The sequence below is a fragment of the Amblyraja radiata genome, chromosome 1 (assembly GCF_010909765.2).
Source record: "Amblyraja radiata isolate CabotCenter1 chromosome 1, sAmbRad1.1.pri, whole genome shotgun sequence".
NCBI lineage: Eukaryota > Metazoa > Chordata > Chondrichthyes > Rajiformes > Rajidae > Amblyraja > Amblyraja radiata.
Window position 1 is genome coordinate 139,567,485 of NC_045956.1, and position 19,110 is coordinate 139,586,594.

At 43.7% G+C, this 19,110-nt stretch overlaps 1 protein-coding gene across 1 annotated transcript in view; it reads right to left on the reverse strand.

Annotated features, from left to right (window-relative positions):
- LOC116979725 (long-chain-fatty-acid--CoA ligase ACSBG2-like) overlaps positions 1-19,110 on the reverse strand; it is a 164,467-nt gene that overhangs the window by 5,710 nt on the left and 139,647 nt on the right. Inside the window, exon 12 of the mRNA XM_033031464.1 lies at positions 1,317-1,534. Coding sequence (XP_032887355.1) covers positions 1,317-1,534 — 218 coding nt within the window. The remainder of the gene's footprint in view (positions 1-1,316; positions 1,535-19,110) is intronic.

Consider the following 19,110-nt stretch of genomic DNA (forward strand, 5'->3'; position numbering starts at 1 on the left):
TAAATTGAGTAATATTCTGAAGAAGGTTATGTCCCTGATAACATTATCTCTCCTACATGATGCAAGCTGAAGTGCAACTTATGTGGTTGCAGACTTTTCTTCAAATGTTGTTTTGTTTGATTTCCCCATATGTATTGTTTCACTTTTTATTTAAGTACAGTGCCCTTCTCTGGCAGACACCATTGTGATATCACAGTTGCGAATGCTGAGACGTTAATGCTTGTAAGTTCCTGATGTTAGTTGATAAGTAGAGGTAGAATAGATACTACAGTTGCGGTGTTACTTTTGTTGCATTCTCAGTCATGAAATACAGCTTGTGTGTGAATATTATTATAGTAAATTATGTATAATTGTTAAATTATATATATATTTATATAAATAATATAAATATATATTGTATATATGTGTATATTAATAAAATATATATAACATTATAATGAAAATATCACACTAAATACATTTCCTTACAAATTTCTGAAATTTAGTTCCAATGTTTTGTTTTATTTATTTTATGGGATCAGGGCATTGCTGGAAAGGCCATTCAGCCCTAAATATCTGATAACGTGACAAGATGCTATACCAGATCAAGCTAGATTCCAAGTTGAAGTACACAGAAGTACAAGTCGAATGTAGGAAGCTTGCGTGCCATAACAGACTACAAAGTCAGATAGAACTGCTGGCTACAACGCCTTCCTCCCCGACAGGCTTAGCGAATGCATTCCTGCTTTGAACAGGTAAGTGCAATAATGTCACCCTCCCTTGACAGCCTCGGGTGAACCTGCATACACGATCACCGTCGCAGTTGTCAGACGACCTTCCTTAAAGTGAACCTATAGAGAGCAACATGGAGTCCCCGGCCGTGTTGGTAGAACCTGCTTGGACCAGCTGGCGGGTGTAACCGTGGACATTTTTAACCTCTCCCAACCCCAATCAGAGGTTCCCACCTTGTTTAAAACCACTGACAGTCGGTGCCGAAGAAAAACTAGGTTCTCCCTGGATCCTCTGACATCCACCATCACGAAGTGAGTGAAAGCCGGGTCACGGCAACACTGCAGCCTAGCACCTCGTCTCCAGCTTTCTCCCCCCCCCATTACAATCAGACTAAAGGAGGGTCCCAACCCAAAGCATCGCCTATCCATGTTCTCCTGAGCCACCGAGTGATTTCAGCACTTTGTGTTCTGTTGACATACCATTATTGTCTCAATAATCATGAAACGACATTGAGAAAAGATAAGCGATCAGCAAACAATCATGAACCCGGCAAGCAGTCAAGTGTTGAAAGGATAAAACTATCAGAAACAAAAAAGTTTTGTTACCTTTTATTCTGCCGGTAATATACAGGTATCTCCCACTATCAAATTTTCCCAAATCTCCAGAATGCAACCAGCCATCTTCATCTATGGTTGATATGGTTTGCTCATCCATGTTCAGGTATCCCATGAAGACATTTCTGCCCCAGAAACATATTTCTCCAACCCCATCACGATCTGAATTGGAAAGTTTAGACTTGCACCCTTCCATATCCTTTCCACAGCTGGTGAGAGATTATTAAAAAGAAAGCATTTCAGATGATTGAATTTCAGCACTTATCTGAAAATAAAACTAGTAAACAGAGGGTGGTGGGTGTATGAGGTAGTTGAGGCAGATAGTAGTGCAATGTTTAAAACATTTGCACAGGTACATGGATAGGACAAGGTTTAGAGAGGTATGGGCCAAACGCAGGTAGGCGGGACTAGTGTAGTGGGACATGTTGGTCAGTGTGGGCGTTGGGCCAAAGGGCCTGTTTTCACACTGATTCTATGATCTGAGCATCAGATAATGAGCAATGAAATGTTTAAATAATGCTACAAAGTCAAAAAAGGCACAGTTGCCAGAAAGGCTGACATAAAAGGCTAGAAATAACTCATTAGGTCAGGCCACATGGTCATAATATTATCCCCTAAAACAAAAAAGAAGTTAAGGTTTAAGGCTAAGATAGACACAAAATGCTGGAGTAACTCAGCGGGACAGGCAGCATCTCTGGAGAAGGAATAGGTGACATTTTAGATCGAGACCCTTCTTCAGACTGATTTAAGGTTTAAGGCTGTTGACCACAGGTTAAATATCAAAATATCAAAAGCAGTGGCAAGTTAACAGGCAAGTTAATAGGAAAGATAAACAAAATACTGAAAATATTCAAAGCAGTCCTCTCATCAGCTGGAGTGTGGTCCACACCTCCCATTTACCTCATTGGAGACCTTTAGACTATATTTTGTTTTAGAAAGAATTGCAGAAGATGGAAAAATCTAAGTTTTTTCCCTTCCGACATCAGTCTGAAGAAGGGTCCCGAGCCGAAACGTTGCCTATTCCTTTGCTCCATAGATGCTGCCTCTCCAGCATTTTCATCTACCTTGAAACTATCTTTTATCAGTCTCCAATGTTATATCTTGCACTGAATGCTGTACCCTTTATCCTTCATCAGTGCACTGTGGATGACTTGATGGTATTCATGTATAGTTTTCTTCTCTAACTGGATAGCACGCAAACAAAAGCGTTTCACTGTATCTTGGTACATGTGACAATAATATAATAAACTAAACTAAACTTTGCCACATTTAGAAATGCATTTGAAAGTGTGCTTGAAGAGCTGTGAAGGGCTTTGGACCTAGTTTAAACAAATCACTCATTTTATCAGAGTCATCAACCACTGCATTTGAAACATTATTTGGGAATTACATCATGTAAATGATGGAACATTTCACGTTAAAAATTACCACCTCATCCCAATTTTCAAAACAAAAAAGGCAACTGAGATTTACAGCCAACTCATAAAATTCAGGGTTGATGGAGAAGAATACAAGAATTTTGTTTTCCTGGTCTATTTAAAGGTTGAGAGACCGGCAAGGTGAGTTCTGCGAGGCTTTGCACGGCCCTATAGATGACTCTTTTCAGAGGCAGCACATTGGGAATTATTTGATTCATCAACTGCTGCGTGACCTATAAAGACTCAACTTGGCACTGCAGAAGGGCTGCAGTCTTTGAGCCTTGAGGTGCAACCTTACATTCCATTCCATGTTCATCAATTTAGAGAAGGAAATATTGGGTGAGGGAATTCCACAGCTAACGGTTTTTTTTCAAATGAAAGCAAAATCAGCAACTTAAATGATTAAATGTGGGGATGTGCAAAGGTCCAGAACCGGAAACCATAGATGCATTAGAGCTGCAAATAAAAATATTTATTTACACTGCAAGTTAAAAAAGTCTAGGATGAAAGAGGTTGGGCAGGGATCTGAAAATAAGATCTGATCAAAGCAAATGATTGCATAACCAAGTCGTAGGACCTAAGGTCAATTAAAACAGCGATGGTGGGCAAGGTACGTTAGATCACAGGCAACAGAGGTATGGGGTGGCTTAAAGTTTGCAAAGGGAGGTGGTGGCATTCCAGCTTGGGAGTCTTATGGTGGTGGTAGTATTGATTTATTATTGTTACGTGTACAAAGATGAAGTGAAAAACTTTATTTTGTGTGCTATCCAGTCAAATTGTGGAAGAAAAATTAATTAATATCCTTCGTTCTTTAATTGGAATTGAACAAGGTAACGAAAGGGTGTTTTGGATGTGACAATTGGCAGCTCCCGCTTGGCCAGGTGCAGAAGAAATTCGTGAGAATCGACAGTAAGATTAGATGTATTACCTCCAGTCCGGGAATGTGATGAATTGTGGATGGCAAATGTAAACATGAAATGGGAGGAGATAACAAAGCTTGTTTACATTTCTGAGAAGTTACAGTAGATCACCCGCGCCCCCTACCGCTACTAGCGTATATTAGTTGCAGTAAATGGGAGGCTTATGATCGGCTCGGAATGGGGATGGTGACGTGGGCCGCTTGAAAGATGAGATAGAATAATGTCAAGATTCCCTTGTTTTGCGTTTGATTTGTATTAACCCTGTTGTTGAATAAGATTAACATAAGCGAACAGTAAGTTATGAATAATAAAATAATTGGAACCCATGTGGTGATAGAATGTTTTTGTCGAATAGTATCTAACAAAGCTAAACAAAAGTTATTTACTTCACAATATAACTGTCGGCTAATTCTGCTGTGAAGTCAAAGAACTGGTGAGCAGTTTTCTGCAGCCATCTCTCCATGATATCATGCAATAAAGTCTCTTGAAGCAAACCTGCCAAGTCTGTAACTTTTTGTTTTTCTTTTTATTTCCCTCTAAATTAATTTCTTCCACAGAATTTGGCATAGTCGACAGGGTCCCAATTGTAACAGGATTCGAACGAATATAGGGGGAAATAAAAGGGAATGACAAAATAGTCCTGTATAGTCCTAACTGAAAAGGGGACGGGAGGACTTCCCAGAGAAGGGAGAGCCCCTGGGCAACCTATTGGCCGGTGACTCGCGCTGAGTCAAGATACTTATTAGGGTTGAGGCAAGATGCGGGGAAGATACATTTATTTACGCTGGGCATAGAGGATAAAGTAGATGCCGTAAAGCGCTATAGAATTGAAAGGTGACTTCAAGGTTTGCAAACGAAGTAAAACTGGTGCTCACAAATGTAATAAAATATTAAAAGACATTGTCTGCAGAAACCTAATTTTGTTTTACAGACTTGAGAGAAAAATGTGGCAGGCAACAGCAGTCGATCAGTGAAAGATGGAGGCCTGAGGAAAAGAAACAGGTGGTCCAGAAGAGAAAGATGCAGATAAGAAAGAACACTGCAAAGGTGATAAAAAAAGACTAAAACACACCAGGAAGAGGTAGGAGATCCCATTGTTCCACTGGGATCGCCAGCAAATATAATTAAAAAGTGCAGAGGACCAATGTCCGGTAAATCTTTATGGTAATCTAACTGATCAATTAAATGGAAATTGGCAAGATAAGGGAAGTTATATGCTATCTCCGTCCTACTCATCCCTAAAACAAAAGAAATGGGTTGGCGAGATGGGAGCACAATTCATATTTGCCATGGAAGTGTTATTAATGATAGTTGGAGTGGTAAGTGTAACTTTAAAATTGATGGAAATAATAAGGAGATGGATGGGCTGGAGAAGAGACACCAGCCCCTAGAGGAGGAGAAAGGTGTTAAGCAGAAAGAAGGTAATGAGGGACCTATGCCTATAATATCAATGCAGGTGGCAGCAAAGTGACGATCAACAGGCTCAGGGAAATGAGTCCCTCACTCACTGGTTGGCCCACAGGGGAAAGGAGGCTATAATGGGGGGGAGCAAGAAAACATAGTGATATAGGGGAGGTAAGTAAAGTAAAGTAAAGTAAATTTCATTTATATAGCACGTTTAAACCAACTCGCGTTGAAACCAAAGTGCTTTACATAAAATAAATATTTTTTAAAATAATAAAGTTTCCGTACATCCATAGAAAAATTAAAAATAAGAAAAATGACAGAACACATTATAGAATTCAACATGAACGTCGCCCCACAACAGTGTCAAATGTTTCCACTGTGGGATCTAAAGGCATCTAAAAGTTCAGTCCTCTTCCACTGTGATCACCCGAGGACGGGGCCTGTGCGATGTTTGCAACACAAAGACGAGACGATCCCAGATTTGATAGCCTGATTTAAGAGTAAGTGGGAGGAACATGCCGGAGGGTCCCGAGCTGAAAATGGGCCTCTAGCTGTTCACACTTTACTAAATTTGTTTGCTGCCCCGACAGGCTCAAACTTATATATTGGTTAACGTAGATTGATAAATTTAGCCATGGGAGAATGTGATCACAGCGCTTGTGAACATGACAGTGGAAGAGGACAATGGCACTTAAAAGATACAACACGAAGTACATACTGGAGATGTGGTAAGAAAGGGCATTGCGCTCGAGAGTGCAGATGTTCCCCACAGCTACAGTCAGGGAATGTCCAACAGGGAGGGTGTCTAGCCCCTTACTGCACTTTTATAATCTCTAGAACAGCCCCACTCCCGTTACTGGGAAGACCGGCTCTGTGTAAACTGGGAATGGTCTTACACTGTACTGCACACGGTATGTTTATGGAACTCACTCAAATGCAGACACATCAATTGTTAAATTTAACTGAAGAAGAACAAGGGCAAAAGATGCCCATTTTTATATTGTTGGCAATTAAGTAGCAATCCATACAGTCAATTGGTTAATCAAACCCATTGTGCTCTGCAAAGAGTGCAGGATTCAAAAGGCCAGTATTTACAGTATCTTGTTGAAACCAGCCAAGATTAGCGGACGCATTGCACTGAATTGCACTGAATTATATATGTGCATCCCTAATCCCTAATCCCGGATACCAGATGAGAGTTTCCCCCTGGTTGAATAAACTCGAACAACTAACTAACCCTTATTTGTTTTTTGGGGTCCCGGGATTAAGAATGATGGTCCACCTCTCACAAGACCAAAGGGAGACACCTCTGAGTCACACTTGACTGTAGCTACTAGACCTCCAGCAACAGCGAAGGAAATAAGAGAAATGATAAAAAGGACAGTCAATTCATGTTTTAAAGTTGTCAATGACACAGAAGGAAAGATCACATAGGTCAGAAAGGTATGGGACAGCCGCCTAGTGGCTTTGGTCCAAGTACCCTCTGAGCTATGGGCAAAGCATAAGAATTATGTGGAACGAATGCATTCAGCCCCTGAACATAAAGTGACTTTAAAAAAGGGTGCTGCCTTGCCATGTTTAAAAGGGATAGCTATGGTCATAGTATCTTTATTACAACAAGGAGTATTAGTGAAAACACGAAGTCCGTGTAATACTCCTATTCTGCCAATCCCAAAAGTGGGAAGACGTAATGGATGGCGTTTCGTCTAAGACCCGAAAGCTATTTAAAAAAAAAACAAAATAGTGATTCCTCTTGCTCCTTTAGTACCTGACACCAATATTATTCTGTTAAAGAAGGAACTGCAGATGCTGGAAAATCAAAAGTGGACAAAAGTGCTGGAGAAACTCAGTGGGCGCAGCAGCATCTATGGAGCGAAGGAAATAGGCAAAGTTTTGGGCCGAAACCCTTCTTCAGACAGAATATAATTCTGTCATCTATACCGGCAGAAGCCAACACCTTTACAGTATTTGACCTATGTTCAGCCTTTTTCTCCATACCCCTGCATAAAGGCAGCCAATTCCTGGTTGCTTTTACCTACAAAGATCAACAATACATCTGGACTAGGCTACCCCAGGGGTATACTGAAAGCCAGCCGTACATGCAGCAGCAGTGGAAAAAAATCTAGAGGAATGTTAATTATCAGAGAGGTCTACTTTGATCGATGACCTTTTAGTAGCCCCTGTGATAGGTCCCGATTGTACTCAATTGGTGCAACATTTGGCAGGAAGAGGGCATAAAGTATCCCTGGGAAAATGAGTTCTGCCAACCTAGTGTACAGTATCTGGGATTCCAGCTGCTGGAAGGCAGAAGGAGATTTGGAAGACACAGCACAAAAGCAATAGAGAACATCCCGATCCCGAAGATAAAGGACATTCTCTCCTTCTTAGGCATGGTGGGTTACTGCAGACAATGGATCCATGACTGCAGGGAACTAGATGCAGCATTGCGTTCAGCCACCTTGCAGACTGAACCCTCCAAAGTAGTATGGACCAGGCGTTTAGAAATCTAAAGTTCCTTTTATCACATACGAACTATACTTATCAGCGATCACCTGCTATAAACCCAGCTACCTTTGTACCACTGCCAGAAGAAGATTGTGACCATGATTGTCTATTGCTTGTAGAAGCCGTTGCTACTCCCCGGCTGGACTTAGAGTCATCCGATTGATAATCCTAATCTGGTCCTATTTACTGATGGTTCTTCACACCGACACAGCGATGGCAGATTATTAGCAGGATATGTGGTGGTCACACCACACCAAGTGCTGGAGGCATACGCTTTACCATCTGAAACGTCCGCTCAGGCAGCTGAGCTGCATGCCCTGACTCGTGCCTGCATATTGGCAAAAGATAAAAGTGCAAATATCTACACTGATTCTCGCTATGCGTTTGGGGTTGTACATGACTTTGGGCAGTTATGGAAAAATGGAGGATTCATCACATCAACAGGAAAGACTATTAAGCATGATAACCTGGTGTTAATTTTATTGGATGCTATTTGTTGATTTGTAGTCCTTATAATAACAGTGGCCTCACACCATGTCAGGTTATATAGAGTTCATTAGGAACAAGCAATACAAGTTCTCACTTGAGAGTTAGACAATAGACAATAGGTGCTGGAGTAGGTCATTCGGCCCTTCGAGCCAGCCAATGTGATCATGGCTGATCATCCCCAATCAGTACCGCGTTCCTGCCTTTTCCCCATATCCCCTGACTCCGCTATCTTTAAGAGCCCTATCCAGCTCTCTCTTGAAAGCATCCAGAGAACCTGCCTCTGAGGCAGAGAGTTCCACACACTCACAACTCTCTGAGAGAAAAAGTGTTTCCTCGTCTCCATTCTAAATGGCTTACCCCTTATTCTTAAACCGTGGCCCCTGGTTCTGGACTCCCCCAAGATCGGGAACATGTTTCCTGCCTCCAGCGTGTCCAAACCCTTAACAATCTTATATGTTTCAATAAGATACCCTCTCATCCTTCTAAACTCCAGAGTGTACAAGCCCAGCTGCTTCATTCTCTCAGCATATGACAGTCCCGCCATCCCGGGAATTAACCTTGTAAACCTACGCTGCACTCCCTCAATAGCAAGAATGTCCTTCCTCAAATTAGGGGACCAAAACTGCACACAATACTCCAGGTGTGGTATCACTAGGGCTCTATACAACTGCAGAAGGACCTCTCCTATACTCGACTCCTCTTGCTATAAAGGCCAACATGCCATTCGCTTTCTTCGCTGCCTGCTGTACCTGCATGCTTACTTTCATAGGCTGATGAACAAGGGCCCCCAGATCCCGCTGTACTTCCCCTTTTCCCAACTTGACGCCATTTAGACAGTAATCTGCCTTCCTGTTTTTGCTACCAAAGTGGATAACCTCACATTTATCCGCATTAAACTTCATCTGCCATGCATCCGCCCAATCCCACAACCTGTCCAAGTCACCCTGCATTCTCATATCCTCCTCACAGTTCACACTGACACCCAGCTTTGTGTCATCTGCAAATTTGCTAATGTTACTTTGAATCCCTTCATCCAAATCATTGATGTATATTGTAAATAGCTGCAGTCCCAGCACCGAGCCTAGCGGTACCCCACTAGTCACTGCCTGACATTCTGAAAGGGACCAGTTAATCCCCACTCTCTGTTTCCTGTCTGCCAACCAATTTTCTACGCATGTCAGCACTCCACTCCCAATACCACGTGCCCTAATTTTGCTCACTAATCTCCTATGTGCGACCTTATCTAATGCTTTCTGAAAGTCCAGGTACAGTACATCCACTGGCTCTCCCTTGTCCATTTTCCGAGTTACATCTTCAAAAAATTCAAGAAGATTAGTCGAGCATGATTTCCCCTTCGTAAATCCATGCTGACTTGGACCGATCCTGTTACTGCTATCCAAATGTGCGGCTATTTCATCTTTAATAATTGACTCCAGCATCTTCCCCACCACCGATGTCATTTCACTTTAAGACTAATGCAGCAGGCCGCGACGTTAACGAGCTAGTGGGCGTAACCACAAATGCATGGCTCATAACATGAGCCACTAATCTACATCCCCCCTCTTAAAGAATCAATAAAGATGTATACTCATAACTAAGCAAAGCAAATATCACAACTGATGACAGACTGGTGGAAAGTCAAACTATAGTCCAGATACTTCACGACCAGCCTGCAAACACGACCAGCACGTGTATGATAGAGACCATCTCCATTCTTTTTCTCCAGGGAAAGAGCAGGCGATTTCACCACTGAGGAGGACTGGACCAACGCCTCTGGAGTCGAAGCAGGAGACTGTGGAGCAGGCGAAGACGGGACAGAGGAACTGTCGCAGGCATGGATTGTTGTGCTGGCAAGAACTTGTACGATCTGGATAATAAGGAGTAGGGATTGGCTCCTTCACAGGCAGAAGATGTTGTCTGTTGCGTCGGTAGGTGCCGCCATCGGCTCTAACAATGTACGAGCGTGGCTCCGAAGCGGGACCAGAAACCACCCCAATACAGTCATAGCCTCAGTCAGTCTTTAAGCGAACCACCATTGGTCAATGACGGAAGAGGCCTACTCGTCTTGTCGAACCATTTCTTTTGAACGTCACGCTTCTGTTGCAACCTGAATTGAACCTCCTCAGGTGGAAAGACATGTGGGATTAACGTTTGCTCTGCTACGGGCAACGGGTTACGGGTCTGCCTTGACAATAATCGTTGAGCAGGTGAACCCAAGGTAGGGTCAGGGGAAATGTTGCATAAGTTGAGCAAATCCAGGAATATGCCAGATTTAGCCCTGTTTACTCCATGAGTTATTTTGCACTTCTGACAGCCCGTTCAGCCAGCCCGTTAGACTGTGGATATTCAGGGCTGCTGGTGATGTGGTGAAAATACAGCCTCTGGCAAACTCTCTGCATTGTTGGCTGGTGAACAAGGCTGCCATTGTCAGTCAACAGCTTGCCTGGAGATCCGTGGACGGAAAAATGACGAGATAATTTTGAAATCACGACGCTGGAAGTGGGGCTGCTGAGAAAATTAATATCGAACCATCCTGAATACGAATCCACGAGCACCAGGTACTGTGCTTCCTGTGCCTTTCAAATAAATCACCTGCCACTGTAGACCATGGGAGCGCAGGTACAGGATGTGACAAAAGTGATTGCTTTTGTAGGTGAGGCGCCAGGCTATTGCACACCGCACAAGCTGCCACATTTTCACTGATGTATTCGGCCATGCCAGGCCAGTAAAACATGTTTTTCGCCCGTGAAACAGTGGCTTCAGCACCTGGGTGTCCTGCATGGACAGCGACAAAATAGCGGTGATGCAGCGAAACAGGAACCGCGGCCTTGTGTCCTTTTAAAACAATGCCGTCTTGTAGCACTAGTTCGTCCCGAACAGGGAAGAAAGGTCGGACTGGCAATGGAACGTTGTAGTGCTTGTCTGGCCAGCCACGCTTAATGACAGAAGTTAGCGACCGTAGGGTCTTGTCGGTGGCAGTGTGGGCAACCAGGTCCTCCATCCAAGATGAAGGGATGAAGGGATGAAGGATACAGACATCACGATAAAGTCATAATCCAGCGAGGGCAGATCCTCGGTCTCCGAGGTGCACGTGAAAGAGTGTCCGCCAGGTGCATATCCTTTCCACGTTTGTAAGTCAGGACGATGTCATATTTTTGAAGTTGTGGTAACATCCGTTGTAGGCGCGCTGGAGAGTTATGAATAGGTTTATTGAAAATGCTGATAAGAGGTTGGTGGTCGGTTTCAAATGTAATAGTGCGACCAAAGATTAAATCGTTGAACTTTTTTCAGGCGAACACAAACACTAACAACTCTTTTTCGATTTAGGCGTATCGTTGTTCTGTGTCAGACATGGTGCACGAGGCATAGGCGACAGGCTTATTGCCATGGCCATCATTCTGAAGGCATGCAGCGCCCAGGCCGTGTTGTGAGGCATCACATGTAAGAGTAATAGGCAATCTGGGATCAAGGTACGCTAGAGTAGGGGGTGGCCGACATCTGCCGTTTAAGAGTGTCAAATGCTGTCTGTTGTTGCTCATGCCAGGTCCAAGCAGAGTCCTTGTGTGTGAGATGGCGCAATGGGGCTGATATTTTGCTGAAATCTGGAATGAATCTGCTCAAATAGTTCGCCATGCCAAGGAATCTCTGCAAGCTAGGCACATCCATGGGTGCTGGAAGTTCATTAATAGCACTGGTTTTCGCTGGATCAGTTTTCAGGCTGTCCTTGGTGAATATATGGCCTAGGTATTTTACCTCATTCACTCTGAATCTGCATTTTTGGGATTGAGTTTGAGATGGATGGCCTCGGCACGCTTCATTACTTTTGTCAGATTGGCATCATGTTCCTCGATCGTTTTTCCAGCAATAAGGATATCGTCCACTACGATGGAGCATGGGTATCCGGCAAACAATTGTTCCATGGATTGTTGAAATACTTCACTGGCAGAACTTATGCCAAACAGCATCCTCAAAAATTTATAACGTTCGAACGGAGTACTGAAAGTTGTCAGCTTGGAGGATTTATGTTCCAGTGGAATCTGCCAGAATGAACTCTTGGCATCTAGCACTGTGAATACAGTTGTTTCGGCTATCTGCGCCGCAATCACGTCCACCAAACGCATTGGATAACGTGGTCTCTTAATTGATGTATTTAAGTCCTTGGGGTTAATGCAAATCCGTAATCCATCTTTATTCTTCTTAGTAGCGACAACCATTGAGGAGACTTTGCACACGATCCCGCATAGCATGAGGAATCCTGTGAGCCAGACGAACAACTGGGGTTGCCACAGGTTCAATAGTAATTGTGTATCTCACAGGCAACCAGCCCAGCTTGTCATTAAACAAATCCTTGTATTGTGTAAAAATGTGATGTGTAAAATCACAGCCTATAGTCAGTGGACAGACTGAAGGGCTGAAGGAAATCAAACCCATGTCATGGCATGCATCGGCACCCAGTATGGATGGTACCTTCTCGCGTATCACGTAGAAATCCAGGATGTGGTCACGCGCGTTGAGACGGCAACGTAACTTTACTTGGCCGATAGGGTGTAGTGGTGCACCATTAAAGGAGATAAGTGATGCAGTCATCTGCGATAGAGTTTCTGTGTTTTACAGCTGTTGTAAGACAGCCAGTGAAATTGTGTTGCACCGAGCTCCGCTATCGACCTTAAGATAAAGGGTTTTGCCGTTAATGAGCAATCTGACCTTGGGCTCCAGTTTGGACGCTAAGCCAGACAAAGCATGCACATTAATCTCTGTACTGTCACCATCTGTTTGTGCGAACTCGGAGCTAGGATATTCATCCTGGTTTAACGAGTTGACAGATTGTCTCGTTTGAAATCTGTTGTTTCATGATCTGTAGCATTTTGCAAAATGATTTATTTTATTGCAAAACCTACAGAGTTTTTCATAAGCAGGGCACCGGTCACAAACTGCAGTGTGTGAACCGTCACAATTAAAGCAATTAGCAATCCATCTTGGGCTGCTAACTGGCCCCTGGAACGGGCAAGCAGTAATTTTATTAGACACATTGGCTGCATTGACTTCACGGGCAGCAGAAGATGTTAGGGTTTTAATGTGGGCAATGGTTAACTCAGCTATACGACAGTGGTTTACGACAGCTTCTAAGGTCAGGCCAACTTGTCGTAGCAATTCATCGCGTAGTTTATCATTCAATATGACATGTATTAAGCGGTCTCTTATCAAACTATGTTCAATTTCTCTAAAATCGCATCGACTAGTGACATGCTTCAGTGCACTAACATATAGCTCGACAGGTTCTCCTTGTTTTTGACACATTGACAAAAATTTATGTCGTTCAATGCTCACATTAATTTGTAACTCACATAGTTGTCGGAATTTACGTAGGAGGCATTCAGGATCTCGGTCAGACTCTGCTGGAATCTGTAAACCATTAGCATCAACTCCAGCCAGTGCATAATTAAATCTTCTGGCACGTCGAGTAGCTTCAGTGCCTGCCATGTTAAGGAGGATTGATGCACGGAGAGCAGGAGTAGCAGCTGGATATGCTGCATCAATGTAGATTGAGAAATCTTCCTTGAATACACGCCATCGCTCTGCAAGGTCTGCATCAAACACCAAGACCTCTGGCTTCCTGAGAGCAGCAGCCATAACCGCAGTAAATAAAATTAACCAAGATAAAAACAATATAAGGAATAGAAGGGTGAGTTCATAAACGCTGACACCAAGAACCACCATGTTGATTTGTAGTCCTTATAATAACAGTGGCCTCACACCATGTCAGGTTATATAGAGTTTATTAGGAACAAGCAATACAACTTCTCACTTGAGAGTTCACTTTAACACTAACGGAATGCAGCAGACCGTGACGCTAACAAGCTAGTGGGCGTAACTACAAATGCATGACTCATAGCATGAGCTACTAATCTACACTATTCGATTGCCATGGCAAATTGCAGTTATTTAATGTGAAGCTCATACATCATCGGATCTTCTTCTTGCGTATGGAGTGCACAGCCTAAAGTTGTAGGGCAACTTGTTCTAGTTGATCTTATTTGATTGTGCACGCCAGGATGATTGCATTAGTCGAAACAGGGCGGACCACGTGAAGGTTGCAATCTCCCATCCCACATCATCGGATGATGATGTATCAAGGGGAAACAGATCAGCTGATTATGTAGCCAAACAGCTTGCCCTGAGGCAAACCCCGCAATTACAAGTGGTTAAAATTAAGTCTGCAGCACAAAGAAAGCTCCCGAGTAGCATTGATGTAACCCAGTTACAGGATGCCCAGAGCCTAGCATCACTTCAGGAAAATAATCCCTGTCACTAGTCGATGCGATTTTAGAGAAATTGAACATAGTTTGATAAGAGACCGCTTAATACATGTCATATTGAATGATAAACTACGCGATGAATTTCTACGACAAGTTGGCCTGACCTTAGAAGCTGTCGTAAACCACTGTCGTATAGCTGAGTTAACCATTGCCCACATTAAAACCCTAACATCTTCTGCTGCCCGTGAAGTCAATGCAGCCAATGTGTCTAATAAAATTACTGCTTGCCCGTTCCAGGGGCCAGTTAGCAGCCCAAGATGGATTGCTAATTGCTTTAATTGTGACGGTTCACACACTGCAATTAAGTCTGCAGCACAAAGAAAGCTCCCGAGTAGCATTGATGTAACCCAGTTACAGGATGCCCAGAGCCTAGCATCACTTCAGGAAAATAATCCCTGGAATAAAGCAGGGTGTTATCAAGGCCCCATTGTCTGGATCCACCCTGATGGTCAGGTGGTTTGCCCCAGGAGCATATTTTTGCCCCTGTCCCACCTAGTTCATGGACAGGCTCACAAGGAAAAGGGGGGGGGGGGGGGGTGGCACACGCATTGTCCCAATATTGGTAAGCACCAGGAATATCAGTCAAAATTGATAAGGTTGCATGAACATGTGTGGTGTGTCAACAAAATGATAGGGGGAAAACATCTGCAAAATTTGATCACCCACCACAACCTGAAATGCCTTTTGAGAATTTGCACATTGATTTTGTATATATGCCAGCAGCAAAAGGTTTTAAGTGCATTCTGGTCATAGTTGATAAGTTCTCCAGATGGGTGAAGCACATCCCACAAGGAGGGATGATGCAAGGATGGTAGTCAATATTTTAATGAAAGAAATAATACCTAGAATCGGTATACCCATGGGAATAAACAGTGACAGAGGAACTCATTTCACCAGTAAATTAGTTCAGAACTTGACGAAGGCTCGAAATCAACCACAGTCCTCAGGGATGGTAGAAAGAGAAAATGGAAAGATAAAAGCTACTTTGGGCAAAGTATGCCATCAAAATAGGTTGTTGTGGCCAGGTGCCATGCACATAGTGATGTATGCCCTGAGAAAGAAGGTAGCTCTGATTTGGAATTATGAAAAATTCGTAAGATATGTTCAAGCCATGTGTGAAATAGTTGGTACAATTTATGAGAATTTTACACAGGACAGGTCCCTCCGGTAGAAGGAAATATGCACCCGTTTAAACCAGGAGATCAGGTTTATGTGTGAGCAATGAATAAAGATTATTTCTCTCCTAGATGGAAAGGACCATATTTGGGGTGACTAACAACACGAACAACAGTAAAAGTAAAAGAAAACCCAAATGGGTACACGCTACCAGATGTAAACTGCATCAGATGGATTCTTCGAAGAGAAGAAAACACAAGAATCGTAAAAGTTTATAATGTTAAATAAAGAGTATTAAAATGTAGACATATTCCTCATTAACTATTTTTGTAGCATTAAAAACTTATGAATATACTAACATTGTGTGGGATCAGAGAGGATGAGGGAGAAGAAGTTGGAGTATGAAATCAACGAACAACTTTCACACAAAAAATAGTGAATTTGCTGCTCTAAGTAAACAAGCTTCCATATCTGATTAGATTTTGTGCCCACATTCCTTTGCTTGCTCAAGGACGGACTGTAACCAAAAATTATAATTGGACATATCTGGCTCAATTTTTGTTGACAGATTGGGAGAAAAGGTTACACCCATGACTTGAGAGGTCTCTTCAGTAGTTTGATAACAGCGGGGAAAATGCTGATTCCACTTCTGGAAGTACATGCTTTCAAAGTAATTGTTTCTTCTGTCTAATGGGAGAGGCGAAAAGAGGGAATGAGCAGGATATGTGGTTTTATAATATACCAGTTACTTTTCAGAGGCGGCATGGTGGTGCAGCGGTAGAGTTGCTGCCATACAGCACCAGAGATCCGGGTTCGATCCCGACTACGGGTGCTATCTGTATAGAGTTTGTACGTTCTCCGCGTGACCATGTGGGTTTTCAGTTTCCTCCCACACTCCAAAGACATACAGGTTTGTAGGTTAATTGGCTTGGTATAATGTGTGAATTGTCCATAGTGTGTGTAGGATAGTGCTAATGTGCGGGGATCGCTGGTCGGTGCGGACCCGGTGGGCCGAAGGGGCTGTTTCCGCGCTGTATCTCTAAACTAAACTAAACCATGAAATGTAGAGAGAGGCGATTTGGGAGTGAGGGGGCGAAGAGCGATTCGAGACTGGTTTGTGGGATGGATTGCACTCATCAAACCCCCCCAACCGATCCCCAACGTCACGGGCATGTTTGCTATGAACACATTAAGATCCGGGAGAGAAGGCAGGGATGGGATACTGAGTTGGATGATCAGCCATGATCATATCGAATGGCGGTGCAGGCTCGAAGGGCCGAATGGCCTACTCCTGCACCTATTTTCTATGTTTCTATGTCTATGTAAGATGTGTTTGAGCTTTACATTTTCAAATAAAAACGTAAAACCTTCTAGGTGTCCGAAAAACACTTGGATTAAATTTTGCCTATCTTCAATTATATTTGTTTTTTTCTATTTAGTCATAGAATGATACAGTGTGGAAACAGACCCTTCAGTCCAACTTGCCCACACTGGCCAACATGTCACAGCCACACTAGTCCCACCTGCCCGCATTAGGTCCATATCCCTCCAAACCTGTCCTATCTGTGTATTTGTCGCCTGAGTATATATGATGTTCAGTGTGAAAGCAGCACGGTCACAATGGCAAGTGAAATATTATCAGTTATCTATATTACTAAAAGATCTTGACCGCTTTTGACTCACTGCGATGTGATTTCGCTAGAACGCCGCCACTTACGGCCGTCATTTTTAGCCACCTCGCTCAGAGCTCTCCTCCACCGGACTGGACCAGAGGAATTTTCCCATTGATGAAAAATCAGAGAGATATTACTGTTATTAAAAAAATTGCCATTCTCTCTGCTGGCGGCAGGGGGGAGGGACTATAAAACCCAGAAGTGTCGTGGCTCACTCAGTCTCTGCCAGACGGAGGAAGCGAGAGGGTTACGGCTCTCTGAGCTGCGAATAACACTGAACGCACGTTACTCCACGGTGAGTCCCCGGGATGTGGTTTTCAGCAAATGTGTTTGTTGTTTGCAAAGTGTTTGCCCAATTAGGTTGGCTTTTTAAAGGGCTTTCAGCAAATGTGTTTTGTTGGCTTGCAAAGTGTTTTTGTCCAATTGGCTTGGCTTTTAAAGGGCTTGCCTGCAACAGTTTTCGGATGGATAAAGCGTGAATAAACATTTTATTAGATCAAGACTGTGCTTAATTTCAAAATTGGCGCTCATTCTGGCGCTGAGTGCGTCATTTCCGGTTTGTGGCAAGAAGTGAGAGGGTGACGTCAAGATGGCGCCGAGTGCAGGCGCCATTGAATAATTCAAGAGAGCTGACTGCTCTGTCTATGGTGAGTGTGTTTGTTGGACGTTATTTAAAGCACGTTTTTGCTTCAGCAGCAGCAGCCTCTACAGGAGGCTTTAAACATTCGTTTTACACACTGTGTATTCAACACGTTCTGAAGTTGGCATTTTAGTATTGGTTGAGTGTGTCTGAGTGAAAGAGTGTGTGTGTGTGTGTGAATGAGTCTGTGTGTGTGTGTGTGTGTGAAAGAGTGTGTGTGTGAATGAGTCTGTGTGTGTGTGTGAATGAGTCTCTGTGTGTGTGTGAGAATGAGTCTGTGTGTGAGTCTAAATCCTGAAGAGGAAACCAAGTGATAAAGTGAAGTGTTCTTCCATGTATTGGCACGTTGCGGAAATTGCAATAGACACAGTTGTGGAAGTAGAAATATATATTTGATGTAAATGTAAGAGTTATAATCTGTAAGTCTGCAGATGACATGAAGGTACACAAAAATGCTGGAGAAACTCAGCGGGTGCAGCAGCATCTATGGAGCGAAGGAAATAGGTAACGTTTCAGGCGAATTCAATGTTCATGCCCGCCGGATGCAGGCTCCCCAATGAGGTGCTGTTCCTCCAATTTCCGGTGTTGCTCACTCTGGCAGTGGAGGAGACCCAGGACAGAGAGGTCGGATTGGAAATGGGAGGGGGAGTTGAAGTGCTGAGCCACCGGGAGGTCAGGTAGGTTCTTGCGGACCGAGCGGAGGAGTTCGGCGAAACGATCGCCCAACCTCTGCTTAGTCTCACCGATGTAGATCAGCTGACATCTAGAGCAGCGGTTGCAGTAGATGAGGTTGGAGGTGAACCTCTGTCGCACCTGGAACCACTGCTTGGGTCCTTGAATGGAGTCGAGGGGGGAGGTAAAGGTGTTGCATTTCTTGCGGTTGCAACGGAAAGTGCCCGGGGAGGGGGTGGTACGAGAGGGAAGGGAAGAATTGACAAGGGAGGAGGAACAGCACCTCATATTCCGCTTGGGGAGCCTGCATCCGGTGGGTATGAACATTGAATTCTCCCAATTTTGTTAGCCCTTGCTGTCTCCTACCCTTCCTTAGCCCTCGAGCTGTCTCCTCCCATCCCCCAGCCCTCGGGCTCCTCCTCCTCCTTTGTTTCCTTCCTTCTCCCTGCCACCCCCTATCATTCTGAAGAAGGGAGGGTACACAAAAATGCTGGAGAAACTCAGCGGGTGCAGCAGCATCTATGGAGCAAAAGAAATAAGCGACGTTTCGGGCCAAAACCCTTCTTCAGACTGATGGGGGGTGGGGGGGAGAAGGAAGGAAAAAGGGAGGAGGAGCCCGAGGGCGGGG